Raw genomic sequence first — 18,760 nt, 5'->3', positions numbered from 1 at the left:
TCCAAACATTTTTATTTTTCATTTACTAAGACAACAATTTAAAAATTTAGTAAGTCATATATAAAAACAGTGATTTTTTTTAATTAAAAAAATTTCATTTGGAGTTGTGAAATCCACATCAAACACTAGATACCTGCATTGATTATGAATCCTTTCTGGGTGGATGCTAATATATGGTGAGACTGTTTTATCAACATATGAGCCAAATCCAAGACGGAAGTCATGGGAGAAAAATGCCATTTTTCTAGATAAATCATTTCCAACAGAATTTAATTTTTCAATATTATTGTGCATTGATGCTGAGACATCAACCAGATAATAAAGATCCACAGGATATTTCTTCAGAGGATGAATTTTTAGCATGAAATTAGTTTCAGCTCCTAGTTCAAAGAGAGACAAACATGTCGTATTTGTTTTAAACATTGTAGGATAAGCTGTCAATAAATCATTCACATTTTAGATATAGAACAGTTATCACAAATTTGTGCATAATGAATGAAGTCAGGAATATTCTGGAATGATTATAATGTAATTAAAAAACCTTAGCAATTTGTTAGTCCCCAACTTTTACAATGTAATTCCCACAATTCTCTGAGGCAGACAGAGATAATAACAAATGGACCAGCTCACTGTAAATAGGGGATATATTTATCACCAAATTGTGGGGTCAGTCTCCCTAAAAGAATCCTGTAGACTTTTCTCAGTAGGCCCGGAGTAGGCCATTTGTCACCTTGATATGACATTTAGAGCTTAATCATAGTTCTCCGAGCTTCAGAAAGCTGCTTAAAGAATGAATATTGTTTTGGGTTGAAAGCATTGATGATGCTGAAGGTTAGGAGCAGCTCCGGCTCTTGCCAAAATTCTTAACCTAAATTCTGTCCTACGTTTCTGTCCTTTTCCTAACTGAAAAAATAATCACTGTTCTCCCTTTTATGACCCAGAAGACTGTAGCTTGGGGGGTCTCACTCATTTCTAGGTTTACCAGTTAACATGTTCTATGAATCTCATCTTTGCTCTCAGAGTAAGGATAAGGTTATCTCCTCCTTTTCTGTCATGTGAAGTTTCCCCTTTTGTGTTAGTGATGCCGTAGGTCCTAAAATGCAGGCTAAATATTCTTGGTCTATTCCATTATCCTTTAGAATTTACAACCATGTAGTTTCTCCATATAAATGTCATTAAACTCATTGTTTTTCTTTGCTAACCCATTTAATGCTGTTTTAATTACTCATCCAACCTGAGAAGCTTTCAGAAGAGTATGGGATGATTTATTTGCACCCCAACAGCATAAACGTTTATTTTTCTTAGAATCTAGAAAAGCACGACACAAAAAAGTAAGCAGCATTCTGTCTCAAGGGAATAGGTGATAAGTGGCTAACTGTGGCTTTCTAATTTGAAGAAAAGCTGAAGTTATCTTGTTAGCTTATCTGTTGTATGTAGGTGTAAGTTTATTCTTTTGTGTTAAGGCACATTTACTTATGAGATGTGAAAAATTTGGTCCTTAGTAGTATATGAAGCTATTTAAAATAATTAGTACCTCATAATGAATTAGTTGATAAGATTCTACCTAACACTTATCATGAGAAGGAATGAGACAGTAATGTAAGAAATGGTCCCCAGCTGTGCCAGACTGAGGACCTAGGCTGGGTACGGGACAGCATTTGTCCAGAGCACAGTGGGTGCTCAAGCAATACCTGTTCAAGACGGGTCACAGAAGCAAAGGAACTGGATGAGAAGAGAAGGTCATCAATAGGAGATATGTGGGAGCCTCCTCAGGACAACTGGGATACAGTTTTATATACTTCTCTGTCCATTATGATTTGATAAGGACTTGTGTCCCTGTATAAGAGGATCATCACCCTATAGAGTTGGTATCTCATAGTTAATTTTCTTAAGTATGTGATGAAAAGTGGTGCGGCAGACCTCTCCTGTCGCGCCCGCTGTTCCCCTCAGCAGTGCTTTAGGTTCGCCTGCCTGTTCTGTTCCCCACTCTGTCTCTGGTGAATCCTCTCACCCTCCTGCGCCTCTGGCCTGTACCCCAGCTATTGTGTAAATAAAAAATAAATCTTAAAAAAAAAGTATGTGATGAAAAGTTATCAATTCAAATACAGGAAATTTATGAATTTTACTTTTATAAACAATAAAGCAAATGCTTTGTAAGTCATTAATTATTTGTGGAGAATATTTGGAGTGAATTTTTGTCAAATCATATTTTCTATCTTAATATACTTAAAATTAGCAATATTTTCTTTTGAATTATTTCACAAATCAGATTTTTTTTTAGCTAGAGCACTGAATGTCTTCGAAATAGTAAAATTTCCTAGTAAATAAAAATAATGGGAGTAGGAAGCTATATACTCTTTCCTAATTTACTTTTATATGCAGGAAATATAATATATTTATAGCCCTTTGCTGTAATACTGCTAGTTAATTTTTTAGTGTAGTCTGGCACCATCAATTCTTTTACACCTTCCCTTCAGGAGGTGGGCTACCTCCAGAGAATATGTATTCCTCTGCTTTTTGACTATATGTTGGAAAAAAACCTGTTCTTGTGGAAGTGTCCTGTAATTTGGGTGAGGAAGTTGAGTCCAGAGTGCTAACCATTACACCATGGGGCCTACAATTTGGGTACATAAGTTCAATTCAAGAGAATATTAGCATCTAGTAGATAGGCCCAGATTGTTGAGAAATAGAAATAGAGCATAACTGGGGAGTGTGGTTCATGTGGAAAAGCTTATGTAAGTCAGTATATCAAAATCTTTTGGTACAGATATATAGTTTTGAAATTTTTTTTCTTATTTTACCTACTGACTTGGGCAGTTGGCTAAGGGCATTAGGCAGTGTCCATGTGGTATTTTTGTTTTAATTGATCATTGTATTTTTTTTTTATTGTGTTATTTATTTATTTGTTTGTTTGTTTGTTTTTTGTTTATACAAGCACTGGGTACAGTCAGAAGCGCGGGAGGGTGAGAGAATTCACCAGAGCCAGAGCGGGGAGCAGAGCAGGCAGAAGGACCGAAGTACACTGCTGAGGGGAGCAGTGGGCAGCAGGAGAGGTCTGCGCGCCATGTGGGACCCTCCTCGGGTGGCCAGGGAGCAGCCGGGGATCAAACCGGCGCCGCAGAGGCTCCGGGCAGCTTCGCAACCCAGCGCTCAACCACTGCGCCACCAGGGAGGCCCAGATCATTGTATTTTTATGGTGAATGTCCAATATGAATGAATGTCTTCATAGTCATTGCAAAATATATCAGATATTCACCTGGTTTTCCTGGACTTAGCAAAAAAGAGGGCAGTAAGAAACTTTGTCAAATGCTCAGGGCTGGAGATATAGGCTGCTGTAGCTTGGGTTACATAAATGCTGGTATTAACACATGCATCTGGTTCTGTTGAAGACTTCAGAATGCCTGAGGTCTCAGTAAGAACAGCAGTGACTACATTGAAACTGCATTGCCTCTGTGGATCTAGCTTTAGGTAGTCAGTTTAAGGTTGGCTGAACCCAAGCCCCACTCTGCTTGATAAAGAACAAGGTGCCAAGTGTGAAATTACCATGTTTTGATCCAAGTTTGAGATACTCCGCACAATATACTCTCAAGTTGGCTTTGAGTTGAGTAGTTATATATGAGGGAGAAATCTTCTTTTAGAACCCGAATTACCTTTTCATGGATATGCTGTCTCTAGATAAATCCCCACTCAGTTCATAATGGGATGCAACCAGCCCAGGGCTCAAAGATGTTAATGAAGAGGTTTTGAATATATTGGATGAGGAGAAACACATCTAAAATAAGACTTAACATCTGTGACCATCACCATTGTGATGCAGGCAGCAGTGAAGTGCTATTCTGAGAGATAAGTGGGGGTGTGTAGATACTTTTAGTGACTAAGAGCTGCTAAATGAGATAAAGATAATAAATGTAAGGTATTTACCATAGTATTTGGTCCGTGTGTGCACATGTGCACACACGTGTGCATGTGTGCGCACGCACACACACGCAGGTAATCATTATTATTACTATTACTATTACTAAATTGTAAGCAATATTAGGGTGAAAACTTACTCATCTCTGAAGCCTCTGGGTTTGGTACATGCACGCCCACTCAAGTTTTTTTAACTTAACTGTATTTGAAGCACATTTTGATACGGCATTTCAAAAGGCCCACATATTCATCACAGTAAGGAACTAATACCTATGGCTTCTTTTCCATAGTGCAGGGAGAGATTACTTTCCATCTTTAAGAGGAAAAGAATATTATGTGGTCCTCAATATTTATGCCACAACTTACATTATCACTAGAAAAGTTTCAGCCTCACACTTTGAGATTCCAAAGGCTCAAATCCTTATTCCTTCAATTAACTTTAAAAAGAAGAAGAGAGTTAGTGACATAGAATAAAAAAAGAGGTGTTGGAAGAAAATTGAGACCTACCTAGGGCAATTGCCAGTACAATTTGAATAGCTCAAACAAGTAAAAGTTGTTAGGATGAGTTTATATAACTTAGCTAATGGTGCAAACATCTTTGAAAGTAGTACTTGCTGCACCAAATATGACTGAACATTAGGAACAGGTAACTAAAAACATTCTGTGTAAGATTAAGCTGAAAAATAACAGTAGAATGTTGAAACCTGTAGGAGAAGGTAAGGTAGCCAGTTTCTATCCATTATAGTTGAGCTGGGAAAAGAGAAGGCCCCTGGTTTGAGATTGGTTTGAAATAAGACCCAGAATATTTCTAATTTCTTTGAGATATAAAAAGAGGTCTATGTGTCAGGGATGGATGGGCGAGAAAATGTACTATTTCTCATTTTTTATGTTTTGTGAAAAAAATTCTGAATTTAGGAAGAATACCTGACAAATAGTACATTTTAAATAATATTAAATAAATAAAAATATTCATTACAGTATTAAAATGCTTCAAGTTTAATACTTTTTTTGAATTGGTGAATTAGAGAAAGATTACACTAATCCTGATATAAGTTTTTTATTTCTGAAGCAAAATTTGTGAATTTCCTTCTGTCATCTATCTTCTTAAAGATTTCATTTTAGTGTTTTAGATATTGTAAACTAAGTTCAGGAGTCTGTTTCTGTTAATATTTTTCCATAAGAGGTTAAAATAAGAAAATAAGTGTCAGAAGTAAGAAAGAAATGTTTTATGTCTTATTTTAAATATTTGATTATACATTATATGTACATTTATAGTTTTACTAACACTCTTTAAAAATTTACTTAATATATGCCTTAATAGAAATAGTCATGAAATATTAAAAATATTAATGCATGCTATGTTGAAAGTTATAAATTTTTATCACATAAAAATAAAGTGATAATTATAAAAAAGCACAATCAATATTAGGACATAAGTGCATTTTACACTAAAGTATGTATTATATCAAACCCTTAACTTTCATATGTGTGTTGGTGGAACAGACTTCTATATATGAAAAGTGATATTTCTGCATATCTGGAATTAGTAAAACAGAGCTTTATGTATTCTCTAAAGCTGGCATGTCTTTTTTTTAATAAATTTTATTTTTATATTCCCTATATAATTGCAACCCCCTTATTTTGACCCCAATCCCTCCCCTCTCTGCCCCCCAACCCCCATAGAGTGTCTCTGGTTCATAGTTTTTTGTTGATTTTGATTTTCACTTTCTTATAGTTATTCATTTTCCTGGTCCCTTATTTAAGTTTTCTAGATTCCTGCTATGAGTGAGACCATCCGGTATTTTTCTTTTTCTTTCTGGCTTATTTCGCTGAGCATGATCCCTTCCTGCGCCATCCATGTTGCTGCAAATTGCATGTGTTTATGTTTTTTGAATGCTGAATAATGTTCCATGGTGTATATGTACCACATCTTCTTGATCCAGTCATCTATTTTTGGGCATTTGGGTTGTTTCCTTAGCTCAGCTATTGTAAACAGTGGTGCTATAAACATAGGGGTGCAGGTGCTCTATGGAATTGATGTTTCTGTGTCCTTTGGGTAAATACCTAGGGGTGGAATTGCTGGATCATATGGAAGCTCTTTGTTTAGTAGGTCCAGAAATCTGCACACAGCTCTCCATAGTGTTTGGACCAGTTTGCACTCCTGCCAACAGTGCAGGAGAGTTCCTTTTTCTCCACATCCTTGCCAACATTTGTTGTTGCTAGTTTTTTTTAATATGTGCCATTCTCACTGGTGTAAGATGGTATCTCATGGTAGTCTTGATTTGCATTTCCCTGATGACAAGTGATGTTGAACATTTTTTCATATGCCTGTTGGCCATATGCATTTCCTCTTCAGAGAAGTTTCTTTTTAGCTCTTCTGCCCATTTTTTGACTGGATTATTTTCTTTGTGTTGAGTCTCATCAGCTCTTTGCAGATTTTTGTGATCAGTCCTTTATCGTTAGTGTTGTGTGCAAAAATGTTCTCCCAGTCGGTGGGGTTTCTCTCTGTTTTTGTTATTGTCTCTTTTGCTGTGCAGAAGCTCTTTAATTTGATGTAGTCCCAGCTGTTTATCTTTGCCTTCACTATCGCTGCTTTGGGTGATGTGTCTGTAAAGATGTTTTTGATGTGCATATCACGTAGTGTTTCGCCTATATTTCCTTCTATGTATTTTATGGTTTCAGTGTTATGTCTAGTTCTTTAATCCATCTTGAGTTGGTTTTTGTGTATGGTGTGAGGTAGTGGTCAAGCTTCATTCTTTTGCACGTAGCGACCCAGTTTTCCCAGCACCATTTATTGAACAAACTTTCTTTGCTCCAATGCATAGTCTTTGCTCCTTTGTCAAAGATTAGTTGACCATAAGTCTGTGGGTTTATTTCTGGATTTTCTATTCAATTCCATTGGTCTGTGTGTCTGTTCTTGTTCCAATACCATGCAGTTTTGATGATTATGGCTTTGTAGTAGAGTTTGAAGTCTGGGAGTGTGATGCCTCCATTCCCTTCTTTTTTTCAGGAGAGCTTTGGCTATTCAGAGTTTTTGGTGATTCCATATGAATTTCATCAATAATTGTTCTATTTCTTTGAAGAATGACTGAAATTTTGATTGGAATAGCATTGAATCTGTATATTGCTTTTGGTAGGATGGCCATTTTAATAATGTTTATTCTTCCAATCCATGAGCAGGGGATGTCTTTCCATTTCTTTGTGTCTTCTTCTATTTCTTTTAACAGTGTTTTATAGTTTTCTTTGTATAGGTCCTTTACCTCTTTTGTTAGATTTATTCCCAAGTATTTGATTTTTTTTGTTTCGATAATAAAAGGGATGGTTTTTTTGATTTCTTCTTCTTCAGATTTATTGTTTGTTTATAGGAAGGCTACTGATAAAGCTGGCATGTCTTTGATGCCCAAGTGCATTTTTTAGATAAACTTAATAAATCTAATTTAATCACCATTTGCTATTTATGAAGATTATAACATATAGTTCTTTCATACTATGTTGGAAAGATGACTTACACTTCATACAATTATACTAATTCTCAGCCAGAAATTCAAATAGTGGGAAACTGAATAAAATCAAGCCCCATAAAAAGACACTAAGCATGTCTCTTTTCTCTTACCTACTCCCAATGCCTCATCCATGGTGCCTTCACTTACCAGCTCATGTTATCTCCCTGGTATCCATCTCCACTCTGTATTACTTTCCTGAGCTTCAGCTTTATATAGACAGATTTCTACCTCTACTCAAGAGGTACCCCTTCGAATGCAGGACCACCCTGTTCACCAGGGGTAAAACCTTTATCTCACTTAATTGCTTGAGGCAGAGCCCAGGTATCCCCAGAGCTCATCCAACCTCTGAGGATTCTATCTCTCTATGATCTCTCATTACCATTATTATCATAGCCTATGGATAGTACTGACTAGTTTTTCACTGTTAATTTATAGTCTTAGGCGGATTCTACCACAATTAAATCTATAAAATTAATCTATAAAATAAATTTTAATTTTGTAAATCTATAAAATGGAACAAGTTAAATTCATTTAAGTGTATAAATTTGAATGTAACACACTGGTAGAAAAAACACACCTTGTAGTTTTCAAATCTCAACTGTTTTAAAAAGAGCCAGATATAGTTGAAGAGAGAGTTGTATTTGTTAGATGCAAATAATATATGATAAAGTTCATATGTAAAGTGCTTAAAATTAGTATTCAGCTGAAAAAATAGTCAAATGTGTAGTGAGAGGCAAATCACATATAAAAAGAGAAAGACAATGTTAATAAATTCAGGGAAAATGTTCAGACTTTCTAGTACTAAGAAAAGGAAAGAAAATAACAAATGGATTAGTTACTCTTAACAAACTGCACAGATTTAAAAAAAAAAAAGAAAACAGGCAGTGTTGACTCCATGAAACCTAAACTGGACATTAGGTTTTTTTTTTTTTTCTTAAAGATTTATTTATTATGCATACAAGAACTGGGGCGTGGGCCAGAGATGCCAGGTGTGAGATGATTGACCAGAGACAGAGTAGGGAGCAGAACAGGTGGATCTACTGACATACACTGCTGAGGGGAGCAGCGGATGAGACAGGAGAGGTCTGTGTGCCATGTGAGTTTGTTCCTTGGCCAGGGATTGAACTCATGCTGCAGAGGCTGGCCTAGCTTGATCGCACTGAGATTTTAACCCCTGTGCCACCAGGGACATCAGTTTTTCTCGTGAATCATTTAACAATATACATTAAAAATCTAAATAAATTTACATGTATTTAATAAATGTTTAATAAATCTATTTCTAGAAAGGTATCCTATGTAAAAGTCCCTTTATATACAAAAAAACATTTGTAATGTGTTTTTGAAGATTTATTTTTAAGAATTGCATTCAAATTTGATTGGGTTTGTCTTTCATTATTGATTCACTTGGATTTTGTTACATTTATCAATCATATTTATAGAAGACTGTCACAGATACGTAATATTGGATTCTTATTAGGCAACATAAAATTCTTCTGCATTTATTCATATTCATATCTTGTTATAGGTAGCACAGTGGATCCTGTACAGTTTTTTTTTCAAAGGTTTACCTCTCCATAGTTTACACTTTAGTTGGATGCTGTGAATTGTGTTTGTTTTTATATTTACACTTTAGGAAATTCACTGATTTTTTGTTCAAAAAACAATGTGCCATTTTTTTGTTTTCAATTTTAAAAGTTACATTTATTGATTGACTTGACTTTTCCAGATAATCATACAGTCATTTATAAATAACTCTTGCTCGATTTTTTTTACCTAATTATTTTTATGTAAAAATTCCAGTAGCTATTTAATATATGTTAAGGAAGTAGTCTTCACATTTGGTTATGGCAAGAATGGACACTAAATTTTATTGTATGAATTTTTAGTACTTACTGAGATAATATATGTCTTTCTCTTTCTGGAAAATCAAGATGATAAAAAGACATTAATTTCAAAGTAATCAATTATGCTTGTCTTTTGAGGTTAAATCTACTTCTTGGGTGATATTTTTCTTATTATATGCATCTTAATTTGATTTCCTAAATATATTATTAAGGATTTGATACTAGGGTATTGCTAACCTTATAAAAATTGAGTAACTTAAAGACCTCTGAAACCATGAAGAGTTTATGTAGCACAGGTTGTGTTATTTAGTGTTTGGTGAATATGAAATCATTTCTTTCCATGAAAACATTTAGGCCTAATGACTTTAGGAGATATTTCTTTATAATTTCTTAAATTCTTATATATTTATTAGGTTTCTTTAGACTTCCCCTCTTCTTGAGTTAGTTGTAGTCATATATATTTTCCAGAAAACTGTATTAATAATCACATAGGTAATTGTGCTTCATATTTTGTTGAAGTCTATTTTAATATTTGTTTCTCTGATTATAGTTAATACCAGTAGGTTGTTTTTTATCTTTATATCTTAATTAGTTTTGCCAACAGTTTGTTGGTCTTTATAAGAACCACCTTATTATGGATTTATACATTCATTTTACTTTTTTATTTCAATTTTGCATTTCATTAATTTTGTTTTGTTAACTTAAGAATTCCTTCCTCTTGTTTTTCTTATGGTTATCTTATTCTTGTTCTTTTATCATTATTTGATGTTTAGTTGATTTTTGTTCATACTTCTTAATAATAAAAACAAAGGTTTGAATTTTCCTTAGAGCAACTTCATTCCCATATATTTTGATGTGTGGTGGTGTATTATTAATAGTCTATGATTAGATTTTGATTTATTCTTGGGTTTTACATTTATTTATGAGAAGCTTTTCTTAGTTTCTCAGTTATCTAATATTTGTCCTCTTGTGTTGATTTCAAATTTTATTACACAGTGCTCAGAGTTATCAGGCTATAAAAACAGTTTTACATTTTTACAATTCAGTTTTCTTTTCTAAATAAAAGATGATTAGTTTCTCAAAAAAATCATGATCTTGGAAAATATATTTTATCTATCAAGTGCTATGGACTGAATTGCGTTAACCCCCTCCCCCATTCATATTTTGAAGCACTAACCCTTAAAGTGATAGTTTTAGAGATGGAGCCTTAGAGAGAGCTAGTTTTAGATGAGATCTTGAGGGTAGGGCCCTCATGGTGAGATTAGTGTCCTTGTAGGAAGAGACAGCAAAGAGATATTTCTCTCTCTCTCTCTCTCTCTCTCTCTTGCTCTCTCTCTCTGTCTCTCTGTGTCTCTCTGTTCTTTCTGTCACTCTCTCTCTCTCTGTCTCCATTCCCCTCTCTGTCTCTGAAGCATCCCGATCAGCCAGCACATTGATCTTGGAGTTCCTAGCCTCCAAAACTATAAGAATGTTTATTTTGATTATTTAAGCCAGCAAGTGTGTAGCATTTTGTTGTGGCAGCCTGAACAGACTAAGACTTCACATTTATTGATTAAATTTATTTTTTTGCATTATAAGATTCCTATTTTTACTTTATCTGCAAATATAATGTGTATTTTTAAATTCCTATATTTTGAAAATACCATTCAAGGAAAGTGAAGTAGAGAGAAACAGAAATCTAGAATACTGAAAGATTTGTAGTCAAGATGACTTTAAAAACTTCCCCCAAAGTTCAGTTGTAAACTGGAAGTATTCCTGGACTAGTTTGAGTTAGACAGCTAAAATATAATTGAACTACATGTTTTCTATTAACAAGTATTAATATAGCCTGCATGGGAAGGTGACTTGAATTAAGATTCTGAAGATGCTTGCTTGTTGATAAACAACAAGAGAGTCTCCAGATGACAGTGTCCATGGGGAAATGGAAATGTGTATAAAGTTAGGGATTTTAGAGGCTCTTAGAAGACCCAGGTAGGCTCATCTAGATTAGAAAAACTGGGATAATGGGTTCATCAGCATGATAGGAGAGAAAAGGAAAACATTAAAGGTAGTTGGATAACCATAAGCTTAAAATCTATATATATAACAGATATTCATAAGAATGTCAAAGAACTGTCGGTAAACATACTGAGTTAGAGTAAACAATAGCATCCATTTTTTTGTTTTCCCTCTCTTTTTCTCCAAAAAGAATCATTCATCACACTAAATAGTTTTTTGCAATTGCCATAGCCTTACTAGCATAATTTTATTTTGTATGCCCCATACTAACTATTGCTCATGTATGTCTGAACTGGATTATATAATTGTTTTGTATAGTGAAGACTACAGTTTTAACTGGAAGCTGGTAATATGGGAAGGACCAAGAATGAAATGGGCTTTGTTTTTCTGGTAATCAAAGAGTCTGGAAGAAATAGCTCAACTTTGGAATAAGGAGGGGATGTGTCAATATGGTTATTTAAAAAATTAATGACAGGACAAGATCACCCAGTATGAAATAGTAAAGACTTAAAACTAAATGTGTCTAACTGAGTGATGTACAGCTATGGGCCTGAACTTATCTTGCCATATATAGTTTGTACCCTGGGATTCTCTAGCACTTGAAGAAAATGAAAACTTTCCAGTGTCTTACAACCTGTGCCAAATTGTGGAAATATATGTGATGGAAGGGCAAGTGCAATAAAAGTATAGCAGGAAAAGAATGTGTTCACCTCAGGGATAACCACAAAGCATCCCATGTTAATTATGATAATTATGAATTATATTTTTGCATTTAAAAGTTTATCACAAAGGTTCTAAACTAAATTTGCATCTCCTATTAATTCAGTGATCAACTGATAAATTTAACAAACGTTTATGTGCCAACACTGTACTAGACATTGGAGAAATAGAGTAGGATAAAATATGTTCTCCTTCTTCAGAACTGGCAGTGGAGTAGCAACACAATTACACTAAATGTGATCAAGTTTGGAAACACATAATTATAATATAGTGTGGTCAGGTTTGCAGAGAGAGTGGGAGGCCACACAGCTAGCTAGATAAAGACATGAATTCTGGCATGATAAAGACTAAAATTCTGATTTCTTGATTCTTAGCCAACTATTTCTACTGCTGCAATATTTTTTTTGTCACAAAATATTAAATGTGAACAAATGAAAATAAATGCAGTTTCATCATAGATTTATTTGAAAATCACCAAACCTGGACGCAGCTGGATCAGCACTTCTGCTGGTGTCACCTGGGTGTTAATTTCATTTTCACTTGGTATTACACGCACAGATGGATATTCTATTGAATCAGTTGAGCAGCCTTTGCTTATTAAATTGGAAATAATATCACAACGTTCACTGCTTGATCCACCTGAAATGAAATCCTGTTTAAAAGAAGGAAAATCACTGATATTTTTAGTACATATCATCTCAGTTCTAACCAAAGAAAACCACATGACAAATACTACAAAGGAGCCATCCCCTAATATTGCACAAATTATGCTACTATTCCAAAAGCTGCATGTTTCCAATAAGAATATTGGCATATTTGTCTTATGTAAAGCTTATATTTCTAAATCTTTTGTAAAGAAGAAAATGAATATTAAAGAGGAAAGTTAAGCCAAGTTCTTTATTTTTTTTTTAAGCCAAATACTTTAAATATTGTTAACTGGTCATTGTAAAATTATAGCAGTTTAATTCTTTCTAAATATTTTACTTTGGAAAGACTGCTCCCAAAGAAAATTTTGCCAACATAGACCATTCACTGGTTCCAAATAGAAGTCTCAGTTCTCAAAGGACCCCATCGGTATGTTTATTATATACTATTATGTTTGGAATATGAGCGCAAATCCTTAGAAGTCACATGCCTACTTAAATACTTTAAATTCATAAAAGAATGATGAATTGGAAACCTATATTCTTAGACTATAAAATCCAATTTTTATATATACAACAGGCTGCAAATAATTCAGTAAGCCAAAGAAGATGCTCATAAGGAGGTTGAGATTTAATACTGCAGTTCAAATTCTCCTGATTTTATGATTGAATCTACAACTTTAATTACCACTGAGCAATGGCTAGTTGATGGTTATCCAATAGCCATCCAGTAAACTTGGAATTAGTGGAGCAAGCATAAGTTTAATTTACAACTGAAAAAATAATGATGTTTTTAGTTTTCATGTAACCATTGAGTTTTTTCCCTAAGATCAGGAAATGCATTAAAACGTATAGAAATATGTTATGTAATATGTAGTATTGGCCTGAATTATTTGGGATATTTATTTACATATTAGCTGGATATTTACTCATTTATCTTCCTGGAAGTGGTTATTTTGATCTGGTATTCAGCCATAACTCCTTTAGTTCAACTGATTCATAGAACTGCATTATAATCAGTCATTAAAAGAATGTTGATTAAATACTCAGGGACAATTGTTTGTTAAGTGCTGAGGATATTGAATGGAATGAGACAGAGTCCCTGCCATCATAAAGACAGCAGATTATCAGTGAGTTCAGTTAGTCATTAAGTAAGTAAATGTAACTAAAGGAAGATGAATTAAAATGTGATTTTCGGGCCTCCCCGGTGGCGCAGCGGTTGAGCGCTGGGTTGCGAAGCTGCCCGCAGCCTCTGCAGCGCCGGTTCGATCCCTGGCTGCTCCCCGGCCACCTGAGGAGGGTCCCACATGGCTTGCAGACCTCTCCTGCCGCCCGCTGCTCCCCTCAGCAGTGTACTTCGGTCCTTCTGCCTGCTCTGCTCCCTGCTCTGGCTCTGGTGAATTCTCTAACCCTCCTGCGCTTCTGACTGTACCCAGTGCTTGTATAAATAAATAAATAAATCTTTAAAAAAATGTGATTTTCATTAGGTTTTGGGGATTGGCATTAGACTTAGGGGAAGCACAGAATGCCATTAGCTTATGGTGACTGGAGGTTATCAAGTCTTGCATTAGTTGGCTATGAGAGTAGGGACATTGCCACTAACACTGGTGAGTAATTAGATGATTGGTGGTAGGCCATAGGAAAACATTCAAAGAAGCATTTTCATTTAATTCTTTTTTCAGTTTAGAATAGTGGTTGGGAAACGAGAGGGCATGAGACAAATGCTGCTAGCCCATGGTCTGTTTTGTGTGATTTGAATCTTAAAAATGCTTTGCACATTTTTAAAGGATTATAAAACAATACAAAAGATGAATGTATGACAGTGACAGTGTGTGGCCCACAAAGCCTAAAGTCATACTCTATAGTCCTTTACAGTACTGACCCTGAATTCGAATGTGGATCCTACTTGTAATATAACTGTAGTTAAAAGATAAAGTCCTTTCCAATCAACAATTTCAGGTGTCTTTTGCTAAATAACCTCATGTGAAGTGGAAAATTGCGTTTAATTTGCCATTGACCATATACCTATATTTTAGCCAGAACTTTTAAAATGTTCAAAGCCTTAATTTCTTATACCAAAATTTATTTATTGATAAAATTTGGAGGTATTGAACTTAAGATGTAGTTTATGAATGACTTGGGGTTCCTCAGAGAAAAGGGACAGACAACTATTATATGTGTCACTTTTCTTCAGAAAGCTTCAGTCTAGGTGGAGGCATCCCACTGGTCCTGGAGCCACATGTGGTAGGCCCAGATGAAGGGCTCATTCATTTTACAAATATAAAAACCCCAACATGCCACATCAGGAGAGAAAATGAAGTACAAACTCTGATTTTCCTCTTTCTGTCTGGGATTTTGTGATTTGAATGTACAGAAGGGAGTGTGGTTAAATCATTGCAACTATACATCAAGCCATGCCATTTGACCTTTAAATGTCAAATCTTTTTTGCTGAAATAAGCTTCTGTCTCAATTATTTTGCAATGTCTGAATCAGCATGGCTGTTTTTACTCCAGTGTAAAAACTAAGTTATAAAAACATTGCCAATTTGACAATTAGGTTTGAAAAGGGAAGAAAAAGACCGTGGCATCAAAATAAAGAATGGAATGCTACCCCTACCCACTGTGGCCTACTTTCCACTTTGTAGAAAAGGAAAGAATTTGAAACCACACCCTTTTAATTTTTGATGTTTAGTGTCATTGTAATTTCTCCTAATTCTTTTGTTTCACTTTTTCTACAAGAAATATGTGAAAAAAATCAGACTTTTACTATCTGCATCTAAAACCCATTTGAAAGTCAGAAGGAGAGAAATGGATACCAGATGGTGTCACATGTAAGTATAGAGAAACTAAACAAAGGGACAGATAAATTAAAAAATTTACCCTGGAAAACTGATTATAGAATCCAGAAATCCAGAGGGGGAAAGGTAGAAGAGGAGTGAGAATAAAGTTGGGAGGGAGCACACTAGATTAAGGTGGTGGGCTATGATGCTTTGGTGGAGGGTGCATGATGGTAATAATACTTGAAGGGGAGGGAGATTCTATACTCCTAAATACAAACAATGATGTAAACCAACTTTACCTCAATGAAAATGAATGAATGAATGAAACAAACAAACCTATTTGAGAATGAAAGCCTGGCTTGAAGTTACCTGGTTGGTTTTTCATCAGCTTTTACTTTCGCCCATTTAATATAATAATCTGGGGATATAAATTTTAGAAAGTTTTACTACTTATTTTTGAGTTTTCCTGACTATCAGTCTGCACAGAAATGAAATAATTCTTTCACCTTTTGACAGTGAATGCCCTTTACATAGTATTTCAGTATAATTATGTTCCAAGGTTGTCCCCTAAACTTTTTGCTATGCAATCAACATCCTGTATCTACCAAACCAGGCAGGAGATGAGAAATCTTTCAAACATGTCAAATCTTTCACATGTTTAAAGGAACAGGTGACATTAAACTAGGCAATATTGAAAAGATTCTGTCTATTGAAATATTTTCCGATTACTTGTGTGTAGTGTGGAGGGACAGTGGAGGAAAAATATATGGACAGGCAGATTAACATGCTATACAAGAATGTAAGCAAATTAAATACACTCTGTTTCAATTTCCTAGTGATCTTTTACTTTTGACCAGCTTTGAAAATTATATAAACCAGGCTTAATTTGTTACTGTTTATCTGTTGTAATCATGAACAGAGAAAAACTGCCCTTTGCTTCCCTGTCTCTCCACCCTTGCTGTTGAGAAATAAAAGATATAAGTTGCATGTGTGCCTAATGGTGGACGCTTTTTCAAATTTAGCATTACTGCCTCTCTTGAGGATATCAAGTCAGCCTTTAGGGAGTGGATAGCTCCTTTTAATGATGTGACAATGGCTGGGGCCGGATACTGTTTGGGTCTCTTGAGGTTATATTCTTAATTCAGGCAATCCCCTCAGTTTCCTGAGCCTGAATCAGTTGCTCTGGAGTCTTACCCAATTACTTTTTTTTTTTTTTGTGGGACCCTCGCCGGTGGCCAGGGATCGAACTGGTGCTGCAGAGGCTGTGGGCAGCCTCGCAACCCAGTGCTCAACAGCTGCGCCACCAGGGGAGGCCCCTTACCCAAGTTCTTAAAGTAACAACTCCCACTTCTTAAGCAATGCCTGTTTTCCAAATGCTTCTCACATAGTGCTTCATTTAAAATTCACAATAATGTGTCATAGATACAATTATTATTTTCACTTCAGAACTAGAGAACATTGAGATCAGAGTGCTTAGGTTATTGTGTCCAAGTTTATACAGTTAGAAACTGATGGAACTAGGATATCGATCCAAGTTGATCTCACTTCAGAGCCTCCTTTTTTAACACACAAATTAGATGATCCTCTACTACACAGACTATTTGGGGACATGAATAGCCAAATGATATCTGAAAGTTTTCCAAGATCCCCTTCTGAAGGATTTGACCAGCAGCAGACAGAAGTTTGCCTCTTCTTCTCTGGCAGCCATCCCTCCTTTTCCCCTTGGCTTATCTCCTCCCATTTGGCCACCCAGTCCTCTGAAAAATCAAAAACCCTCCTTCTGACATAGTTCTGACATTGTTACTCCCATAACTGTGATTCTCCAGATTTTTAGTGCCAGTGAAATATGAAATGGAGGACTCTCTCTGGAACCTAACAGTCTATATGGCTGGCATGTTATTTTGACTAACAGCAGTGTTTACCATCTTTTGAAAGTTTCTCTAAACTATACTCACAGTGTTGTCACAACTAATATCAAGTTGGCATAAATATCATGGATTTAAGAATCTTCCTTGGTGATGTGGTGTAAATCTAAAATGGAGTATTTGTTTAGGGTCTGGAAATATCAAGCCAGGAAACATCCCTGACAGAGAAAAATCATAGAAGTAAACTCAAAAATTAAATTTTCAGGGATAAAGAAAAGAGGCACAGAGAATGGAATTCTGTCTGGTCTTTTGGCTCATGGGAAGTAATGGGATTGATCCTAGAAACTCTGAAACTGTCCTATGACATTTTCTGGTTCCTTGTTTTCTGACAAAAGCTGGATTTCTTTTTATGTCAAGCAAAGGCCAACAAAGAACTATTTGTTCCAATTCCCAGGAGGAACATAAATAAATATAAAATTACCTAGGCAATTTCATTAAAAAAAATTAGCAGATGGTTTCTTAATTAAAACTTATTATATGCAAGTAATTTTCATTGAAGATTATCAATAAAAGAAGAACCTCAAAATACAACTTTGGAGCCACGAAGGAGTACATTATAATAATTTTACTAAGATATTTGTTATTAGGGTTTGTTACTCTTGGTAGAATACAGAAACACCAATTTTGAACAATAAGCATTTTTCTGAATTAATCTCCACTCCACAGAAATTAAATGTACACCACATCTCATGAATAGGGTCACATGTCAAAAGAAAAGCATCCCATTTTTTTTAATAAGCAACCAAGAATTGATATACAATGTTATGAAATGAAGTAAATCACTTATCTTTAAGTATTTAAAATAAAAACAAATGAAACAGGCTAATAAATTAGTTTGCTTTTCTTTAATAAGCAAGTACAAAACAGTGATCCAACTTGGATATATAACCTAACACCCCAAGCTGCAGCAAGAATTTCACACCAAAGCCTACTGACCTATCAAGAGTTACTGTGTTTGCCAATTCTCTGTATAGAACAGATGGAAAACATAAAATGGTTTGCACTTCATTTCAAAATTACCATAATTTTCCTACTAAAATGTTATACTTTTTATATTTAGCCAGATATGCTGTTTCCAAGCATAAAACCAATGAAAATTTTCCTGATGTTCAGCAGTATCTTTCTTTTTCCTGATGTACCTTCAAGGCACAGAATATTAGGGCGATGAAATCATGCTAGAGAAGGTGAACTGTGAGGAAAAGTAGGAAATGCAAAAACAATTACAAAAGGGAAAGGCATACCTCTTGGGCACACCATCCACATTCTGGACCCAGAGCAAGGCACTTGGCACAGGACGCAGCGTTGGAAGATGCACATCTATTGTCTTCTGCAGTGAGAGATAAAATGCAGCACTATGGTTTAGTCTTGTATTGGGACATTTATGCAGTTCTTAACCAAAATGTATTCTAAAACTGAAGAAAGCCTATCAGTAGT

General features: G+C 35.1%; 2 protein-coding genes across 11 annotated transcripts in view; one reads left to right on the top strand and one right to left on the bottom strand.

Annotated features, from left to right (window-relative positions):
• Positions 1 to 18,760, top strand: part of MACC1 (MET transcriptional regulator MACC1) — a 319,768-nt gene that overhangs the window by 82,540 nt on the left and 218,468 nt on the right. Inside the window, exon 1 of one of the 7 annotated variants that reach the window (XM_054692416.1) lies at positions 15,436 to 15,452. The exons of the other annotated variants lie outside the window; for them this stretch is intronic. The gene's annotated coding sequence lies outside the window, so the exon portion shown is untranslated. Of the gene's footprint in view, positions 1 to 15,435; positions 15,453 to 18,760 lie in introns of those variants that run through there. 7 annotated transcript variants of the gene reach the window in all.
• ITGB8 (integrin subunit beta 8) overlaps positions 1 to 18,760 on the bottom strand; it is an 87,295-nt gene that overhangs the window by 35,539 nt on the left and 32,996 nt on the right. For 3 of the 4 annotated variants that reach the window (XM_037508837.2, XM_037508844.2, XM_037508850.2), the window contains exons 2-4: positions 18,568 to 18,653; positions 12,458 to 12,629; positions 134 to 380 (exon numbers count right to left, since the gene is read on the bottom strand). In XM_037508837.2, coding sequence (XP_037364734.1) covers positions 134 to 380; positions 12,458 to 12,629; positions 18,568 to 18,653 — 505 coding nt within the window. Of the gene's footprint in view, positions 1 to 133; positions 381 to 4,278; positions 4,823 to 12,457; positions 12,630 to 18,567; positions 18,654 to 18,760 lie in introns of those variants that run through there. The other variant, XM_054692417.1, reaches the window with a different exon arrangement.

This window comes from Talpa occidentalis, unplaced genomic scaffold (genome assembly GCF_014898055.3).
Source record: "Talpa occidentalis isolate TD23 unplaced genomic scaffold, MPIMG_talOcc4v2.1, whole genome shotgun sequence".
Classification (NCBI taxonomy): Eukaryota; Metazoa; Chordata; class Mammalia; order Eulipotyphla; family Talpidae; genus Talpa; species Talpa occidentalis.
The sequence above is the reverse complement of the archived record's forward strand: the minus strand, read 5'-3'. Positions and strand labels throughout refer to the sequence as shown.